Source organism: Hippoglossus hippoglossus, chromosome 6 (genome assembly GCF_009819705.1).
Source record: "Hippoglossus hippoglossus isolate fHipHip1 chromosome 6, fHipHip1.pri, whole genome shotgun sequence".
Taxonomy (NCBI): Eukaryota; Metazoa; Chordata; class Actinopteri; order Pleuronectiformes; family Pleuronectidae; genus Hippoglossus; species Hippoglossus hippoglossus.
Genome location: NC_047156.1, coordinates 26,444,007 through 26,462,918, shown reverse-complemented (window position 1 = coordinate 26,462,918; position 18,912 = coordinate 26,444,007). Strand labels below are relative to the sequence as shown.

At 41.4% G+C, this 18,912-nt stretch overlaps 1 protein-coding gene and 1 pseudogene across 2 annotated transcripts in view; one reads left to right on the top strand and one right to left on the bottom strand.

The window, feature by feature from the left end:
• Window positions 1–542: 542 nt before the first annotated feature.
• On the bottom strand, window positions 543–7,286 carry LOC117763246 (annotated as a pseudogene).
• Window positions 7,287–14,067: 6,781 nt separating this feature from the next.
• Window positions 14,068–18,912, top strand: part of LOC117762803 (RNA-binding Raly-like protein) — a 52,439-nt gene continuing 47,594 nt past the window's right edge. The window contains exon 1 of one of the 2 annotated variants that reach the window (XM_034587430.1): window positions 14,068–14,230. In XM_034587430.1, coding sequence (XP_034443321.1) covers window positions 14,194–14,230 — 37 coding nt within the window. In that variant the 5' untranslated portion in view covers window positions 14,068–14,193. The remainder of the gene's footprint in view (window positions 14,231–18,912) is intronic. The other variant, XM_034587429.1, reaches the window with a different exon arrangement.

The following is an 18,912-nucleotide window of genomic DNA, read 5'->3' as shown; positions in this document are numbered from 1 at the left end:
TACTTGTCCCAGGGCTTTCATCAGATCAACTTCATATGGAGATGCGTGTCATTACAACAAGATGGAGATGAAAACTACCTCAAAGATCGATTTTTCATCACACGGTGTGACCGTGGCGTGGCGTCAAAGTTTGATTACACGCCATCAAAACACGAGGTTCTGTATCTCAGACATATTTGGTCCAATCGAGTCCAAACTAGACATGTAAGACAAGAGTTCCGGCCTGATGACATCTACATAGAAGGTTTTTATTATTTTCCTATTTCATTTTCAAACAGACAAGTTGTCAAAATAGAAATCAGTCAGACAGCAGATGATATGTTAAATTTGTGCAGGTACAGACATATGTAAAATAACATGGCAGTGCCTGCAGCTTCATTTCATAAAGAGACAATTCAACAAACATGTAGTGTGTACTTTTTGAAACAGTTAACACTTACCAACACTTGATAATTCCCCTGCAACTTATTGTTCACAGTTTGTGATGTTTGATATTAAAGAGGGTGGAATGCAGTGAGCATTGGAAGTCATCAGCTGATGAATCCAAGGAAATACTAGAGAAGAAGTTCTTCAGACATGCTGCATTAACAGTCTGTGATCAGGATAAAGTATAAAGTGAAACTAGACCAAGTCAGTGAGGCTGGAGCGAGGAGAGACTGAAGCATCTGTCACGGTGAGGAACTCAACCCAGTTCTGACAGAAGCCACGAGAATACTGTCCTGTGTCGATGACGAGTCCCCACAGGCGGCTCTGGCCCGTTTGGTTCCTCAGAGCCAGCTGAGCCTCCCGCTCCGTCACGTTGAAGCTGATATTTCTAACTTGCACCACTAAGAGGTAAAGCAGTCCACCTGTTACAATGCTGCTGTACCACGCACACGTGAAGCAAAGTGCTGAGCTGTGAAAACAAAGAAATGATGAGTGCAAGATTAAAGCATAAAAAAGTATTTTGTTTTAAGAAAAAAGTTTTTCTCGTTACAAATTAACCATTGGCCCATTTTCATTTGAAAAGCACGTTATAAAAGAGGAGGGAGGAAAGATTAATAATGAATTTATAATGAAAAAAAAACATCTATAAAGAGGAAAAATAAAACAATTACTTTACTTTATGTTACGTTACGTTACTCGACGTTACGTAACATTAGTTTACGTTACTTTACGTTACCTTACGCTACATTACGTTAATTTACGTTAGGTTACCTTACGTTACATTACGTTACTTTATGTTACGTTACTTTACGTTACTATACGTTACTGTACGTTACTTTACGTTACGTTACTGTACGTTACTTTACGTTACTTTACGTTACGTTACGTTACATTACGTTACGTTACGTTACTGTACGTTACTTTACCTTACTATACGTTACTTTACGTTACTGTTAAAACATTTGTCATCCGGTAGCTCCCGAACTTGACCACTATCGATCTGGGTTTTGGCTGCGGGCCGCTCGGCTTTGGAGTCAGAGCTCGGTGAGCCCGTTCTATCCTGAGGTCTCTGACACGGGGCAGGTCGAGCGCGTCTTTCAGCAGGTTATCCAGAAAACCAGCCATGTCGGTGCCCTCTCTGTCTTCGGGTAGACCGTGAATCCTTAAGTTATCCCTGCGTGCCCGCCCCTCCTGGTCTATCAGCCTCGCTTCCAGGTTAGCTTGACGCTGCATTAGCCGCTTGATTAGCGTTAATGTTGCTTGAAGCACGGTCTCAGTTTCTTCAATTCTCCCCTCTGCCTCGTCCAGTCTGTCGTTTGCTCTCTTTAATTCGTGTTTGATGTCAGTGAGTTGTACCCTGTTATCTCTTCTGTAGTCCCGGACTTCGTTGAGAATGCTTCGCAGGCTAGCTTCGGAGTTTTCCTCGTCAGGTGAGGACAGGCCCGGGGAGCTGCTTCGGCTGTCTTCCATCACATTTGTGGTCGTCCTACTTCTAGTAGTAACCCCTTTCTCCATTATCAAAGAAAAATTGGACTGTCTCAATTTGACTTTTAGAATCTCCTTCCCAGTGCCAATTTTCTTAACCAGTTCTTTGAACACAGCCTTGTGGATCTTGTCAACATTTGTGGTTACTGTGGTTAACTGTGGTTACGCTCGGTTTATTGGGATTGATCTGCTGCTTTGCCTTCTCTAAAAGATTTTTGATAATAATGTTCGAATCTATCAGACTCATTGATACTTTGGCCTTCTTCATGGTATAGAATACAACCCCCGCAATAACCAAGCCCATCTGTATGTGAGCTAAGTTCTGCGTTGACATCCCTCTTGGCTCACAAGGATGCCGGACTTCAGAAGCCAGCCTTGGCTTGACAGTGGTTTTGCCCAAACGAGAGCTTTGTGTAATATGATCTGAATCCTCCTTAGCATCACAATTTCCATCATCACCACTTCCGTCATCTGAAAATTCATCATCAGCATTTCCATCATCTGAAGATTCATCTCTATAATTTCCATCATCAGAATTTCCATCATCTGAAGATTCATCTCCAGAATTTCCATCATCAGCATTCAAACTCTCCTCTGAATCCCTGAGATGTGAGATGACCCTGAATTCTTCATCACACTGGTTGATGGATGAAGTGGCGACCAGTGTGGGACTTTTGTGATAATCTGCTAGTTTTGCTGGCTCAGAAAGACAAGGGACAGCGGTTCTGCCAAAACGAAGGCTATGTGTAATAACATCTGAATCCTCTTCAGCGTCAGAATTTGCATCATCTGAACATTCATCTCCAGAATTTCCATCTTCAACATTTCTATCATCAGAATTTCCATCATCAGATTTCCCTCTCTGCTCTGAGTTTCTCAGATGTGAGACACGTCTGACTTGGTCACCCCTGTCCTCATGAAGGTCCTGGTCTTCTGCTTGACTGCTGGTGATGGATGAAGTGTCCACCAGGATATCCGTCACTGCTTTCTGTGATGTAGAGTAAACTATGTCACAGCTGTCTTTGCTTATGAACATTTGTGTTTCCCCCTCCTGGCTGTCCAGTAGGAGGGGAGTTGTGTTGCCTTCTCCTTGCTGCACCACGCACTGGCACATTTTCAGGCGCAAGCAATTTGTTATATTGCCAATTAGAACGATCATTGCGTTTAAAGTTTCTGGAATATCACACCTTCCCTCAGAAGTGTCTGAAAGCATCATGCCTATGCGATTGTTTATTTTGCTCACTATCTCTCGAGCAATTAACCGGCTGAATTCACATAAGCTCTCACAGTAAATTCTTGAGTCATTCGATAAAATGTGACAGAAAAACTGCGGAAGGATGTCTTTCATGTTCTTCAGGACGAAGTCCTCATCTATTCCAAAGTAACACTGATCCGGTCGTACAAGTGAATATATCCTTGGGGATTTCTCTTTCCAATCTAAAATGATTGACTTGATGCTTTTTCAGATTTCCCTGGTGGACAGTTTAAGAACCTGTTTGCATAAACTCTTCGCAGTGGACCTGTTGATCTCATCGTGGTCATGAGACTCAGCCAGGGAGTTCGTGTCCAACACTATTTGGGACAAGGTCACTGGAGGGAAATTCACGCAGGCAATCAGATTGAGTTTGGATGGGTCCATGGTGACTGTGCGGTTTAGTAACCAGTTGTGTACCAATCTAATCCAATCTATCTCCCGATAATGAAGCATACTCCCTATTCCAATGGTAAACACTATTTCCAAGTTCAGTTCTTCCACTCCATGCATCGCAATTTCCTACTTTAGCTTTTCTCGTTCTCCAACATACTTGTTACATTAGTGACATGCTCCACTGATGATTTGGCAGTAATCACATAATCCTGTAGGATGTCAGTTTATAACGTGCAGTGTGTTACTGAGTTCACACACACACACACACACACACACACACACACACACACACACGATCCAGAGTTTACGATGCTGCATTTAAACATCATGAAAAATGAGTTGTCAGCATTTTGTGCGCTCAGTACAACACAAGACTTGACTCACAGTCAGACGTTGACTGGCTGTGACCAAATTGTATTCATTTTCATATCGAACTTTATCTTCTTTATTTCAGTGACAGTGCGACACACAACGACATAGCATTAACAACGTAAACAGTGCTGCTTTTGAAAATCCATTGAATTTGACATTTTCCTTAATAAATAAATAAATTTCTCATTTAAATACTACTGCCTCCACCATGTTTGCACCTGTAATCATTTACACATTTACACGTATTGTTACTAGATTCTAGATACACATTCTCCAATTCCCTTACGGTGATGTGAATTAATTGGGTGTGGCCATGTGCGTGTATCTGAGGGTGAAATCTTCATTTGCCAGTTTGACATTAAAGGGAAAATATTAGTTATAATATCACTCTTTTCCTTTAACATTTAATTTTACTATTGAAGAAACTATATCATTCATTCAAGCATTAGAATCATACGTTTAACTGATAGAATTTATAGCATTTTGTTAGTTTGAGGGATCCATAAAAAGAATCTCATTAAGGGAGCACACAGACTCAGCTTTCCCAACATACTGTAGTGGATATAATCTTCATTTGAAACCCATTAAATCCAAATGAATAAGTGATGAGCGCTACGCAAACTGCTTCACCAAGAATCAGATCGCTGCCTCCGACTGAGCTGAGATGTTTTACTCACTTCTCTTCATTCATCACCATCTTCACTCCGACCTCTCACCCAACTTCCCTCTTCCCTCTTCCCTCTTCCCCTTTCTCCTCCATCCATCATTCTCCCCTCACACTGCTCCATTAACTTGCAAATAACGTAACTTTACGTTATTTACGTTACTTTGCGTTAGTTACGTTACTTTACGTTTACATTTAAATAAGTAGTCAAAAATGTCCAAATAGAATCTTCTTTTAACTGTTTCCCACAATCAAATACTGATGACTCTAATACATCAATGTATCAAAGATGAGGCAGTAGAGTATATGTCCTTACAAATTCTACTAATATCATCATATCATACCTATTATCTAATAGCAACAAGTAAAGCAATTTTTTGTGTTTATATTAATTTGGGGAACTTTTTCAATGTGGACTTCTGATGTAGTTGTTGGGATGAGACAGAAGATATGATACATAAACATGTATTTATGATATATAGAGTGCTGTACCTGGACTGGCTGTAGACACCGGGGCAGTAGAAGAGAGCCGTCATGACATACTACCGAGGACAGATGCTGCAAAGCACCAAACTGATCCCATACAGAGAGGTCAGCACGAACACCAAGAGGGTCAGCAGGAAACTGCTGTTTATCCTGCAACACCTCAACACAAACACACAAACACAACACAGACCCACAAGACAAAGATCTGTGAGACCCAAGCTGACCTGGATATGTTGGCTCCATATACCTGCTGTATTTAAAATAACTCAGTAGATGTAGTATTTGAAGTTTACATTTGAAAGACTATTGAATATTTCCTGGTCAGACTATCATGTGGGTTATTCTAGTTTGGTGGTAATAGATTCAGTATACTCACAGTATATCATGGTTGGTTCTGGAGTTTCTATCTATATAGTAAATGTGAATAATAAACAGGAAGATTAACATCATATATACATTTTATTCTTTTGTCGTTGAGGTTGTAAGTCTATTGCAGACAATGAAACAATTCAGAAACTGTGCATGAGGTATAAAGAGATTTATAAAACTGACATCATCATCTTTAATGTTCTTGGCAGTGTGCAGTTCAGGAAAGTGTCTGATAAAGCTCACAAACAAATAGACACCCTGTCTTCCTGGTTGGCCTGAGACAGATCCCAGTTTACCAGTTTTCTAGTTCAAGTTTACATTTGAAGACATTTTTGCTGGGAGCAGTTTCCATTTAAAAATCAATCTTTGGATGCAAAGAGTTTTTCACTTGAGCACTCCCCAAAATGTCAGTGCACGGCCCTGAGGAAACCAGTGGGTACAGTAGGAGTCTTTGCTTAAGACATGAACGTTGTTGTGTAATTACAGGGCAGTTATCTAATCTGTCATAATTCAATATTCACTTTCATGATGTGGTGTGAATGTACAATTCAAAGAAGTATAAAGATAATAATATCAAATATCAAATCCAACCCACCAGACACAGTGGTGGTCCAGACGCTTGACGCAGGATCCACAGGTTCGACAGTGTCCGGCCCGCGGGGGTCGCATTGTTTTGCACACAGAGCATCTGCTCCACTTTTCTGTCAGGGCAGGAGGAGAGGAGGAGGAGGCCGCTGATTGGATGGATCCATTAAGATGTGTAGAGTCCTTGTTAACCTCCTCACTCTGGCTGTGATAGGAGGTGGTGTGAAACCCTGGGCCTCTCTTGGTGTGAATGAGAGATCCGATGGTGAGGATCATCCCAGCAGTCACAGTGCACAGCTGCAGATGGCTGACGTCCCCACGCGGTAGAATCTCTGTGATGAAGAGGTAATACATGTAGGCCAGAGAGAACAGCGCCAGAGTAAGGAAGAAGAGGGTGCGTCTCCTCTTGCGGTGCGTGGCGTAGTAGTACCAGAGGACCAGGCTGGGCAGAGCTGTCAGGATGATGATGCCCAGCAGGTAGTGCAGCGCTGCGGCCCGGAGCAGCAGAGGCAGCAGCACCAGGGCCGGGATCATGGAGATCTCCAGGTTGTCAATCAGGGCCCCGAGAACAGGAGAGTGACATCCGCTGTGAGGGGGTTTGTGTCTCCTGCAGCGCACACATTCAGGCAGAGTTACAAACACTTGAAAATAAAAAAACTTAATTAGGAATGATGCTAATACACTTTCATTGATCAAACTAATAAGATGATATGAGGAAAAATCACATGTTTTCTTATTAGAAGGGTCAGACCCTGTAATTTTAATATTGTGCTTTGGTGTAATGTCACACGTGTTTGGTTTTAAATAAACTGTAAAAAGATAAATAAATGGATAAAATAAAATGAATTTATGATTAAATACATTGCAACATGAAGTCATGAAGTCTCAGAAGGATCTGGGGCCCTGGGACATTTCTTCACTCGGCCTGAAGTTTATTGTACTAAAGCAGGGATTCCAAAACCTTTGAGTCCTTGATGCCCAAAATAACCGAGTCAGAGATATGTGATCCCCATTATCCCAAAGGATATTTTAGCTGAGCTTGGTCACAAAAAATCTCCCATGTGCAATGTTTCCTGTGGTGCTGTAAACTGACCTGCTGCAACTGATGCTGTCACTCATCTGTCATAATCACCATGCATGGTTATTTACATGGTTTTATTCTAACAAGTACTTTTTTTTAGCTTTGCCATCTAACTAAATAAAGAGATCAATTGACCTTATGGAGTCTTTGGATCCACCAGTGACATTCATGGTCTCCAGCGGTTGAGGTGTGATGAATTTGCTGATTCCCTGACCTTTCCCTGTAGCGTCACCGTGAGGTTTTGTTTGAGATATTTGTCAGATGGTCAGGAACTCTGGATACCTGCCCATCTCCCTTCACCTAATTCAAAGGACTGTGCCCATGTCATCCTCCTAAATAGTGGGCGTGTAAGCAGCAAATTCAAATGTACTCATTTTCCAGTGTTTCTCTACAGGTTTCTGCTGATTAATATGGCATTGGCAGTATGTAAATAACTCTCAAAACCTGTGCATCATGAAAACTTTGAGCTGCTGGAGGTGTTACAAGAAAAGACAGAGCATCACATCATTAGGCTTCATCCTCTGGGAACCATGAATGCCTGTAGATGATTTCATGACAATGCAGACTATAGCTCTTGAAAGGCTTCAGGCTGGAGAAAAAATGATGGACAGAAAGACAAACTAACGTTGGCAGCTATTAGCACCACTGCTTGTTCTTATTCTAATGAGACAGATTAGACATCATAGAGTCGATTTCTGAGACTTTGGTTATGTCTGAAGTTGTGTGGGAATTAGGAGAGTCATCACAATTGTAGTCAGTTTCTTCAGGTCAGGATTTCTGCAGTGTCCATCATTCAGGTGTTTTTTACCGGGCCTCCTCCTCTCTAATAGACCCGCTGATTAAATATTGAAACACAAAATAAAGCAGTTTCATGTTAAACATCAGTTTTTCTCTGACTCTGTTTGGTGGACACAGGACGACTCTGAGGGGCAGTTAGCTGAGCTGCTACTAATGTTGTTCAGCTTGTTTCTCTGATAACTTCAGATCCAGACGTCTGATGACTAAAATCTTTAATCTGGTAAAAGCATAGAGATAAAAACAAACACGATTTAAAGGCTGAATCATAAAAGTGTGACTTAAAACTGGACAAAAAGATAATTGTGACTCTTTTGGCGGACATACACAACACTGACAAACAACACTGTGCACGAAGGTGATGTGACGCCACTGACAGGCAACCAAATGAAATGCACCATTACCTTGATTAAAACAACAGGTTTCTGCAGTTTGACAATTACTGGAAACATTTGGGATGATGTAGGTACAGAACTCAACATATATAACAATATAACGTATTACATACTACCCACTAGACTCCATGGAGTTATCATCATCCATCATTTTTGTATTGTGCAGTGCAGCACCGGTCAAAGATGGCAACATTATAAAATCCTTAAAAAGAGTGGTTGAGTTTACAAATGAATGTTTTTTGTATAAATAATATGTTGGAAATTGTTCATATCTATCTATGTCAGTGCTAAGTTTGAGACAGGTGAGGACTGAGGAATTTATTTATTTATTGAATAAACAGTGCATGGGAAGTCTCCAAGTCTCCTCCGTGTAGAGAATGGCATGATACCATGTGGGTTAGAACATGTAAATATAAATATAACCTATTGGCTTAGTATTCCTATCTTTGTAAATAATTGATTCAATCCACTGTTAAAATGAATGATACAGGTAAGACTCACTGGTGTGAATACACAAACTGACTATTGATGCTGTACAGGTGATGTCCACCAGGTGGTACTTCTGTGTGTGTGTGTGTGTGCGTGCGTGTGTGTGTGTGTGTGTGTGTGTGTGTGTGTGTGTGTGTGTGTGTGTGTGTGCATGTGTGTGCGTGCGTGTGTGTGTGTGTGTGTGGGTGTGTGTGTGTGTGTGGGTGTGTGTGTTAATGTTGAATGTGAATCAGAAATATTTCCTCACATGTGGCTGTAAAATGCTTATTTAGGTGATTCAAGGGACTAATCACAGTTTGAAGCTTTGATTGCAGTGAAACCTCACGACGGCTCAGGGCTCTGAAAACAAAGATGATTTACAAACCTTTGTCTTTTCACACACAAACTGGCTATAGTCAAACACAAGCTCCCTCTGTTTCAGTTTCACTTTGTTTGTGCTGTTTTCTTGTTGTTTATGTAGAAGTATTAGACTCTGATCAAACAGGAGGCCGTCTTATAGTCCTCTTATAAATGCAGTGGTGGTATTCATTTACCTGAGTAAAAGTACCAGTACAACAATATGAAATTACTCCTTTACAAATAAGAGTCCTGCATTCAATATCTTACTTGACTCAAATAAAGAATAAATACCCATGCTCTGTCCCAATACCAGTGAACAGCCAACAACCTGGTGCAAACATTTTGTGAAAGCTCACTGGAGCTCAATATCACAAAAAAGAAGGAGTTGTGCTGTGGGGCAGAGAACAAAACCACATAACCTCTGTTCCAGCCAATCACTATCCAGGGTTAGCTGGTGGAGCAGGTCCAGTCTTTGAAATACCTGGGTACAGAGCTAGACACCTGCCTGTCCTTTACACAACACACAGAGTATGTGTACAAAAAGCACGACAGCGCCTCCACCTGCTGAGGAAACGGAGGACTTTTAATGTCAGCAAGGGCATTTTACTACTCACTTACCATCCTCAGCTTCAATATTACATCCTGGTAAAACTCCCTCACCGTCAAACAAAAAACCAAACCTTCACGTATAACCATCAGGCCAGCAAAAACATCAGTTCACCTCAAACTCCACTATCTGATCTGTACAGCCGCTCAGCGATCAGGAAAGCCCTGTCGAAGAAGAATCTCTGTCACTGATGGGACAGACAATAAAGATTATCTATCTATCTATCTATCTATCTATCTATCTATCTATCTATCTATCTATCTATCTCTCTCTCTCTCTCTCTCTCTCTCTCTCTCTCTCTCTCTCTCTCTCTCTCTCTCTCTCTCTCTCTCTGAATGCTATCACACTGTCCTAATCTGTCCTAATAACAAAGTAGAAGTAGCCCTTTGTGACACTGCATATAATAATACTACTAACAATATTAATAATACTGAAACGCTGTATTTGAATACGGATTTGGACATCAGTAACCATGGTGACAGTGGGAGCTCTGAGACACTGCCCAGTGTTATACAAATAGAAACTGTTATATGACTGAGATTGTTTCAAAGTTAAACTGAAGAGCACAGATAAGTGGCCACTTTATTAGGTACTTTACAAAGTTTACAATACTCAGTTTTTATTGATATTGTCAGAAACGTGTAAATTCAATGAACACATAACTGTACCTATAAGTGGCCACTGAATGCGAAGAGGAGAAATGAAAAATATAGTCAAACATATTGTGTAAAACAATAGGGAGAAAATAACAAAGTTAAATATAGAACAAAATGCATGTAAATGCAAAAACCCTGCAGAATAAGAACAGAACTGGGAGAATCTCTGAATGACTTTGTGTGAACTGCTGTCTGATGGATAAGCTCTCAGTGAAATGCACGCTGGAAGGCTATTTGGCGGCTGCTGACAGGAGATGCCCTAGCACTCTTCTTCATCGTATCTTAATTAGATAGGACATCTTTAATTAAAATGAAATCATGGAATGGATTTTGTGATTAAAACAGAGTTAGATGAGGCTGGTTGGTCGGGCCGCGGCGCGTTCCCCTCCATCTGACCTCGGTCAAACTCTCTGCTCACTTCTGCTTGTTGGGGAGTTTGACTGCATATGTGGACACAGTATGAAGCCTGATGGTGCCTCACTCCGACATCACTTAATCAAATATAAACTATGATGACGCCATGAGATCAAGGCAGCGGCAGGTGCAAGACCTCAGGGCATGATGGGTAACTCCTGGTAGTCCCCAGATGATTGGTTTAGATGTTGGATCAACAGCAGGACATTGGGGCCTATTATAGAAACTTTTTATTTAATTACTTACATTTAGCACGATGAAGGTTTCACAGATACAGACAGTTCTCCAAGGCTGCTCACTATCTAGTATATGAACTGATTCAAAAACATTAAGGTTACACTGTGGCCAAGTCTGCTGTGGAGACAATCTGCTGGACTGATTCTGATTGATGACTTCCTAACACTCAATACTTTGGTCAGTTGTGAGCAGTATATTCACATTTCAGACTCATTGCAATCATCATCATCGTCATCGTCATCATTGTCGTCATTGTCGTGGTCGTCATCTTCATCATCATCATCATCATCATCATCATCATCATCATCATCATTGTTTAACTTCATCATTATAAATGGAGTTACTCCACCTTCATTTTCACTTTGTAGAGAATCACATTGCAGCATTGTAGAAAGTAAAATACACTTTAAACATTTTAAGGTTGAGGTTAAAAGAAACAATGTTAATGTAGCTGTGGCTCAGGGGTTTGAGCGGTCGTCCTTTAACCAGAAGGTGGGTAGTTTGATCCCAGTCTTCTGCATGCTGAAGTGTCCTTGGGCAAGATAATGAACCCCAAACTTTCCTCTCTCCCCCATTTTTCTCCGCTCACCCCAGCCTGTCGAGGCAGATGGCCACACATCGAGTCCGTTTCTGTTAAAGGTTTCTCCCAATTAATCCACGGTCCCCAAGTGTTTGCCCATTGTGGGAACTGTTGGGTTTCTCTCTAATATTTTGGGGTCTTGTCCTGACTATGTAAAGTGCCTTGAGTTGAAGACATTGTCTCTGTGCTGGCTGAGCCTGGCTTCAGTGGAAGCTCTCACAGGTCCATCACTACTGCAGTAAAGAAGGAGGGAGTGATAAGGTCGCTGGTGAAAGTTGTGCCAAACTGTCTTTGTTCCTGTCATATATTGTCCCTAGATGGTACCTAACAATTAGTTACTATGGGGGTCGTTTAAAAAAAAAAGACAAGTGTTATTAAGTCTAAATTTGTCGGGCAGTTCTTAGACCACATTAAGAAAGGGAAAGTCATCCAGAGATGGAAGCTGGGGCTAGCCCCTGCAGCGCTGTAATAAGTAGGATCTTAAAGTGACCACAAAGCATAATTATATATATTATTGCCTATTAATAAACTTTCTGCTCAGTTACAAAGGCCAGATTCCACAACAAAGGGAATCCTTCTGTCCCTGAGAAAACTCTGCTCCTGAAGAGGCTGAAGTACATGCCTTCATATTTTTTGAATGTAAAGCCTTTATGTCTCTGAATAACCTTCAACATGTCACATTTAACATGTAACACATAACAAGCTAGTTTGGCTTGAATTGCTACGGCAGGACTGAGCCCATCGTTAACTTGGTCACAGCTGGGTTTCCAGCTGATCAAGAAGACTGGGTGAAGAATCGTAACTCAGATTAGACCTGAGCAGCGATGACTCTGCCTTGGACTTGGACACGAGCATTGATATTTTTCTGTTTAGTGAAAGTCCAGGTAAACACAGAACCAAGAGATGCCAGACCAGAACCTGACCTGGATTTTCTATGATTTAAAAACTACTACTGGACCCATGAAGAACCAAGAAACCCTTCATCAAGATCCAGATCCAGTTGTCACTTATTTCACATCTGGTTGCTATTAAAAAGTTGTCAGAACAGAACGTTGTATCCCTCTCTCCTGTGCCTGACTATGATGTACATAATTAATCCTCCTTGCTGTTAAAAATGGTGAAATACATTCAGGTTGTCTGTATTTCCTTCCTGCTGCCTGGAGCATAATTGCATCTCACAGTCATGCATGAATCAGCTTTTTTTGCTTTTGATATAATACAGAAAACACTGACTGTTTTTTTGAACAATGCCAACAGTTGCTTGTTTCTTTGCAAAAATTGGTATTCCTTATGTGTACCAGAGAGCATTTGTGCTCTTCAAGACGAGTTTGACCTCTGCTCTCTGACCTTTCACCTCCTGAGCACTGGGATCTTCTAAAGTCACGTAGCACCACCTTGTGACCAAAGATACACTCTGCGGTTTGCTTGCAGTTGCTTACACTCTCATTGTAAGTATTGGCTGTAATAATAATGTAAGTACACACCTCAGGAGACTTGGATCTGAACATGGAAAATGTCGATTTTGACCTGACTCTTCTTTGGTGACTCAGATTTGCACCAGGATTCAATCACCGGAGACTCAAGACTTAATTCAGACTTGACGTTTAGTGATAAACACTCTAAGCAGTTGAGTAATCACAAAACTTTGGGCCAGCTGACCAATCAGAACAGAGGCTTTTTGCAATTCAGATCCAGTGAATGACCCAAATCTTGTCACTTTGAATAAGATCAATCAATCAGTCATAAGGACTGTTAAAGAGGAGTGATGCAGTTTCTTTTCTTGCTCTATGCCAGAAGTGGTTAATGCGACATAAGAGGTCATGACAGAGGTTCAATCATGAGGACATGAAAGTGAGCACGATGGTTTCAATGTAAAAACTGAAACCTGAACATACTCTTGCAACGTTCTCTGCGATGGCAGAAACTACACGGGATGACATGGTGATGAGTTTCTCTACATGGTACTAAAGCTGAACATCACATCCTTTTCCAGCAGAGGATATGTGCAGTGAATGGACCATTTGTGGATCCAGATGTTGCAGATGCCAAATGCTGAGAATGGAGCTGAAGAAAACAGCTGGAAGACAGTCTCCCTCCGCCACTAGGGGGCAGGGCATCTCCACAGGTCACGCACAAGGGATTTCCTGTATGGTGAGTCAATGACGGAGCATCTTTAACTTCACAAAGGAGTTCAGTGGAGAGTGACCTCAGTGTCCGATGTAGCAGTTTGAATATCTTCTATCACTGGTCTCTCTCTCTCTCTCTTCCCCCTGCTGTCTCTTCCTCTCTCGCTCACTGTCACGCTCGCTCATATCCCACCCCCCTCCACCCCCTCTTCCTGTAGATAATGAATCAGTCTCCCCCTCCTCCACCCCTCTCAGTGGAGTGTTGGATGGTACAACCCGCTGCCATACTCAGCGGTCAACCCTCCCCCCTACTCTCTCGCGCTTTCTCTCTCTCTCTCTCTCTCTGTTGATGGTAAGCGAGGATCCAGTCTCTCTCTCTCACACTGTCTGAGTCGTCAGGTTTTCTTTTCTCTCCTCCTCTTCTCCTCCGGCTCTTGTTATGACCCATTTCAGGAGTGACTGCCACCGAGACAGACGTGAGTACAACACACATCAGAGCTCTTTGAGGCACTGGTGATGTTGCACTGTGACTGGACACATCCTACGAGACATGTTAAGGCGTGTGCGTGTGCGTGTGTGTGTGTGTGTGTGTGTGTGTGTGTGTGTGTGTGTGTGTGTGTGTGTGCCTGTGTGTGTGTGAGTGAGACAGCTGAGATTTGGACTGCTGATGCAGTTCAACATGAGGAGGATGTTCTCTGTGTAACGTGTCATTCAACTGTTCAGATGGGACACGAGCACAGATGTGTTTGTGTGTGTGTGCATGTGTTGTGTTCCTGCCTCTGTACTTGTGTCTCTTTGTGGACCAAGTTGTGAGTCCCCACACTGAGTACACTTTTTGGGAAAAGCCTGCTGATGTAGAAATATTGAGGTCAATATGTCATTATGTATAAACATTCTGGCATACAATAGTTTTATTTAACAAAAAATATATTTTTTTCAAGAATCCCTTAAATGAATGAAGAATAACAACCAAGAAATGGTGTTTGACACACTTTACAGCTGGTCAGTGCTCTCTGGTGGACAAACCCTGTAATGACACTGTTTTTATATCTCCACAGGAGTATCAAAATAACTTCAGATCTGATGTACCTTGTGAGTTAGTGGCTGTTGACACTTATCAGCTGGTTAATCAGTCACATTCTATCAATGACATTTCTTGACAGTCAGGATATTTTGTCCAGTCTCTTCTTTAAAGAGCTGTTGCAAAATACGATTTTTTTTTTACGTATCAGAATCTCGGATCGGCTTAAAATATGTCCGTGCATACAAGGAGTTTGACTCTGGTTTGCTGTACGTCTCGCTCTTAACACAGGACCATCAACTAAAATGACATTCAGTAGAGCGCATACCTCTGTCAGCGCTCACCTGTCCTCTTAAATTCATTAATGCAGAACCACATTTCACACACTCATAGATATCAGTCCTCTAAATATGCTCGATTTGTATTCATCAAGGTACATCAATTATTCCCTGGAAAGATGCCTCATCTTGCAATGTTAAAGAAAGTGATAAATACAAAAGCCTGGATCCGCCCGCTGATATGGATTTTAGCAAAAATTGAAGTTTCTTCCCTGACCTATTCCAGCAAGGTTTGTAGAAATCCGTTAAGTTGTTTTGTATTTTGTAAACCTGCTTACAAGCAAACAAACCAACAATCAAACACTGAGGTGAAAACATGACCTTAGTGGCACAGGTAAAAAATATTCAGAGATTGTACAAATGTTTAAATTGTAAGGTGAAGACATGGTTTAAGGTCAGGGTGAGGGTTGGTGAGAGTAGTACTCCTGGAATTGAATGCAAGTCTATGTCAAGGAGACAAGACAGTGTGTGTGTTAAAAGGTCTATTTTAAAAAAAGTAAAAAATGTATCCACTTCCAATCAGTATCCACTTCAGCCTGCACATTCATTATTGTGAGTCAAGTTCAAGGTTCGGTTTATTCATCCATAAAATTGTTGAAATGTCAGCGCTCACATCCTCGCCGTTTGTGGTCACAGATGAGAAATAACATCAGCGTTAGAGTTTCTAAAAGGGGCCTGAACATTTGAGCAGCGGCTGTGATCAGCAGGGTGTGAAGAAGTGACCCTGAAATGCTCGTATGTTATTTTACTGCAGTGAGAATGGATGCAGCAGGGAAGTAAGTCTGACAGGTGCCTCCTGTGACTAAACATCTGCTGGCTCAATGGAATGAATGTCTCAGGTGCATTGAACTGATGTGTCAAGTTCATTTCACTCAGTGACAAGAGTGAGGGCGGCCACTCATTCATTCCCAGAATGCAACAGAGGTCACAGGAACAAGCATTTGTTCATGAGTGAGGATGATGATGGTGTGGTGAAGAAGGCAGCAGCAAATACACTGCTCAGCTTCTGAAAAGAGCTGTGAGACACTGGGCCTCGTGCAACAATGCAACACAACACAACAGCTCTTGTGAAGATGGAGACAGTGAACACCAACACACCAGAAAACCTGTCAAAAAACAAGTGTTAGTGTGAGACAGTGTGGTTACTCTGCACCATGTTCAGGAGTTCAACAGATAGGTGGATGCTTTACTGATGTCGAGGGAAATTTAGGGAGGATGTTCTCTATCAGAGATTCATCCATTCACAGCTATTTGAGAACCACTCGTATGAAAAGATTTGTTCTGAAGTGAAGTTGATTTGTTCAGAAACACTTTTTTTTATCTTAATTGTTGACATCTTCTTCACACCCTGATAGCCATCAATAAATAAAATTGGCTGAAATATAAATTTAAAAAAAGCTGTTGTCTGTGGCCCTTGCAGGTTTGTAATAAAAACAACACTTAATTCGGTCTGAATTAAATGATTGGTTGACCTACCTGTCTGTCACTAACTGACCTGAAATGTGAGGATTCAATTTATTAAAGTAATAATGTAATATTAATACATTTATTTCAGGTCAACTTTAATGGGCAAACACATACGAACCAAATATGGCAATTTACTTAGTGGTTGAGATATTTAATTCTGGACCAAAGAGACTGGTCGCCCACCCTGTCAGCGCAGCTCAGGGTTTCAGGATAAAAACAGGAGAATGTTCTTGAATAAGGCACAAAGCATCTTTCAGTTTCATGAAGCATGATCCGCGGTGTCCCGAGTTATTGATGGACACCATTTTACAGCAGAACATTTTTGCAGGATGAGCATCATTCCATTCTGAGTTATCATTCGAATGAAGAATGACAGGCAATAATGCAACCGGGATGTGGTGGGAATGAAAAGTGTTATGCAACAGGAAACTAAATGGATGTGTTATTTCCACTCTGATCATCCAGATGGTCTGAATGAGAAGCTCCCATTTGACTGCTTCCTGTCAAACATTATGCAGCAGACGGGTGGTGACTGATGTGTGTTTATGTGTCATATAGGTGGTAAACTGCATTTCAATTTCAATTATTTATCGTCCCAGCAATGTTATTGTTTTGACTATACAACAGCTGATCCCTGGGAGATGACTTGGTCATGTGGCCGAGGGTATAGCAGCTCACCTGGAATGAGTTCCTGTTCCTGTTCCTTGGTTTTATAAATCATTTATGTAGCTAGGATGCCTCTTGATGCCATCTGTGTTTTACCACTTCAGAATGACAGAAACAAGAGACAAGTTACAGAAATCATTTAGCAAACATTGGATTTAAAGTATCCGGTCTTCTTTCTCTGTCTCTGCTGTGCTGAGACCAAAGATGATGTGCACGAAAAAAGGGAAAAAATTATGGTTACCAAAGCTTTAGCTTGGATTACGATATCATTTGCACATTCACAAGTCTATGATTAGTAATGTCCCATGTCAGAAAAATACCAACGCAAAGGACATTTTCACCCATACTGGATTTGCACCTCAAAGCTGTATTTAGAGTGAGTAACAACATACAACAGAAATGAAGTGGAAGTTTATTCTATTCATGTCCAGACACAGAGTAACGCCAGAGTACGACTGGGCGATATGACTTCAAATCAATATTACGATTATATCTAACTTTTACCTTAATTATGATTCATTTTAAAATAATAAATAATTTGATGCCCCCCGCCCCGACACACACACACACACACACACACACACACACACACACACACACACACACACACACACACACATGAGGCGCAATAGTTAGCACCAGTCAACAAGCCATTCTGCTCCTCTGCTCTTTTCTAATTACTCACACATAGGAGTGACCTTAACCTGCTGAAGTCATATTTATGTTCCTGGATAAACGGGGCATAACTTCTTCTGCAACAATGAAGCTAAAACACGCAGATTAAGTCGGTAAGAGATTATAAATGTCGGTGGCAACAGGTGAAGCAAAGTCATCCAGATGTTCGTCTCCCAATAACATTCTCCAGCCCCTGCTGGCAGATCCCGAGGCGTTTCCAGAGCTGATCAAATAATCTCTCCAGTGTATTCTGGGTGTATCCTTGGGGCCTCCTACCAGTTGAACAGACTGTACCTCTAAGACCTCCTATTGAAGCCATAGAGGCTCTGCTGACCTCCACCTAGACATTGGAGCTCCTAAATGGGACGGCAGAATTCATCAAGGTGGATGGATGTTTGGTAATTTTGGTTAAAAGAGGATGGGATTCCTCCTTATCCCCCTACAAATAGCCTACTGCTATTATCAATATCATAATGTTCAAATGGTATGTTAAGTTATAGATTATCTAAGCTGAAAGAGGATGCATGTTGTGTTGTCACTTCCAGGCCTCACAATCAGGATACATCCTCAGAAACAGGAGCATTTAGTAAAGTCTGACTATGTTCAAGAGAAAAATCGATTTAATAGGGCCTATTGAGTGCTGCCACTCTGATCTGATTTAACAGTTGTGTTTGTCTTTGAAATGTTTTGAATTCCTCAGGCACAGTTTTAGCCAATGCTTGATTATGACCTCATGATGATCTGTTTCAACATGTTCAGTCTCTTTGAATGTTTCAAACACAAATCTGGCGGACCACAGATATTCCCCATCACTGTACACCAAACAGACATTCCCTGACAAATGGTGAAAAACAATACTGTGGATGGACAGAAGTAACAGAAGTGATCATTGTGGAATCAGCCAGTCCCCTGCTTTGGATTTCCTGCCAAACTTTGAATAGCCAGTCCCTGAAAACCAATAACCAGGAGGGTGTGAAATTGTTCTGTCATC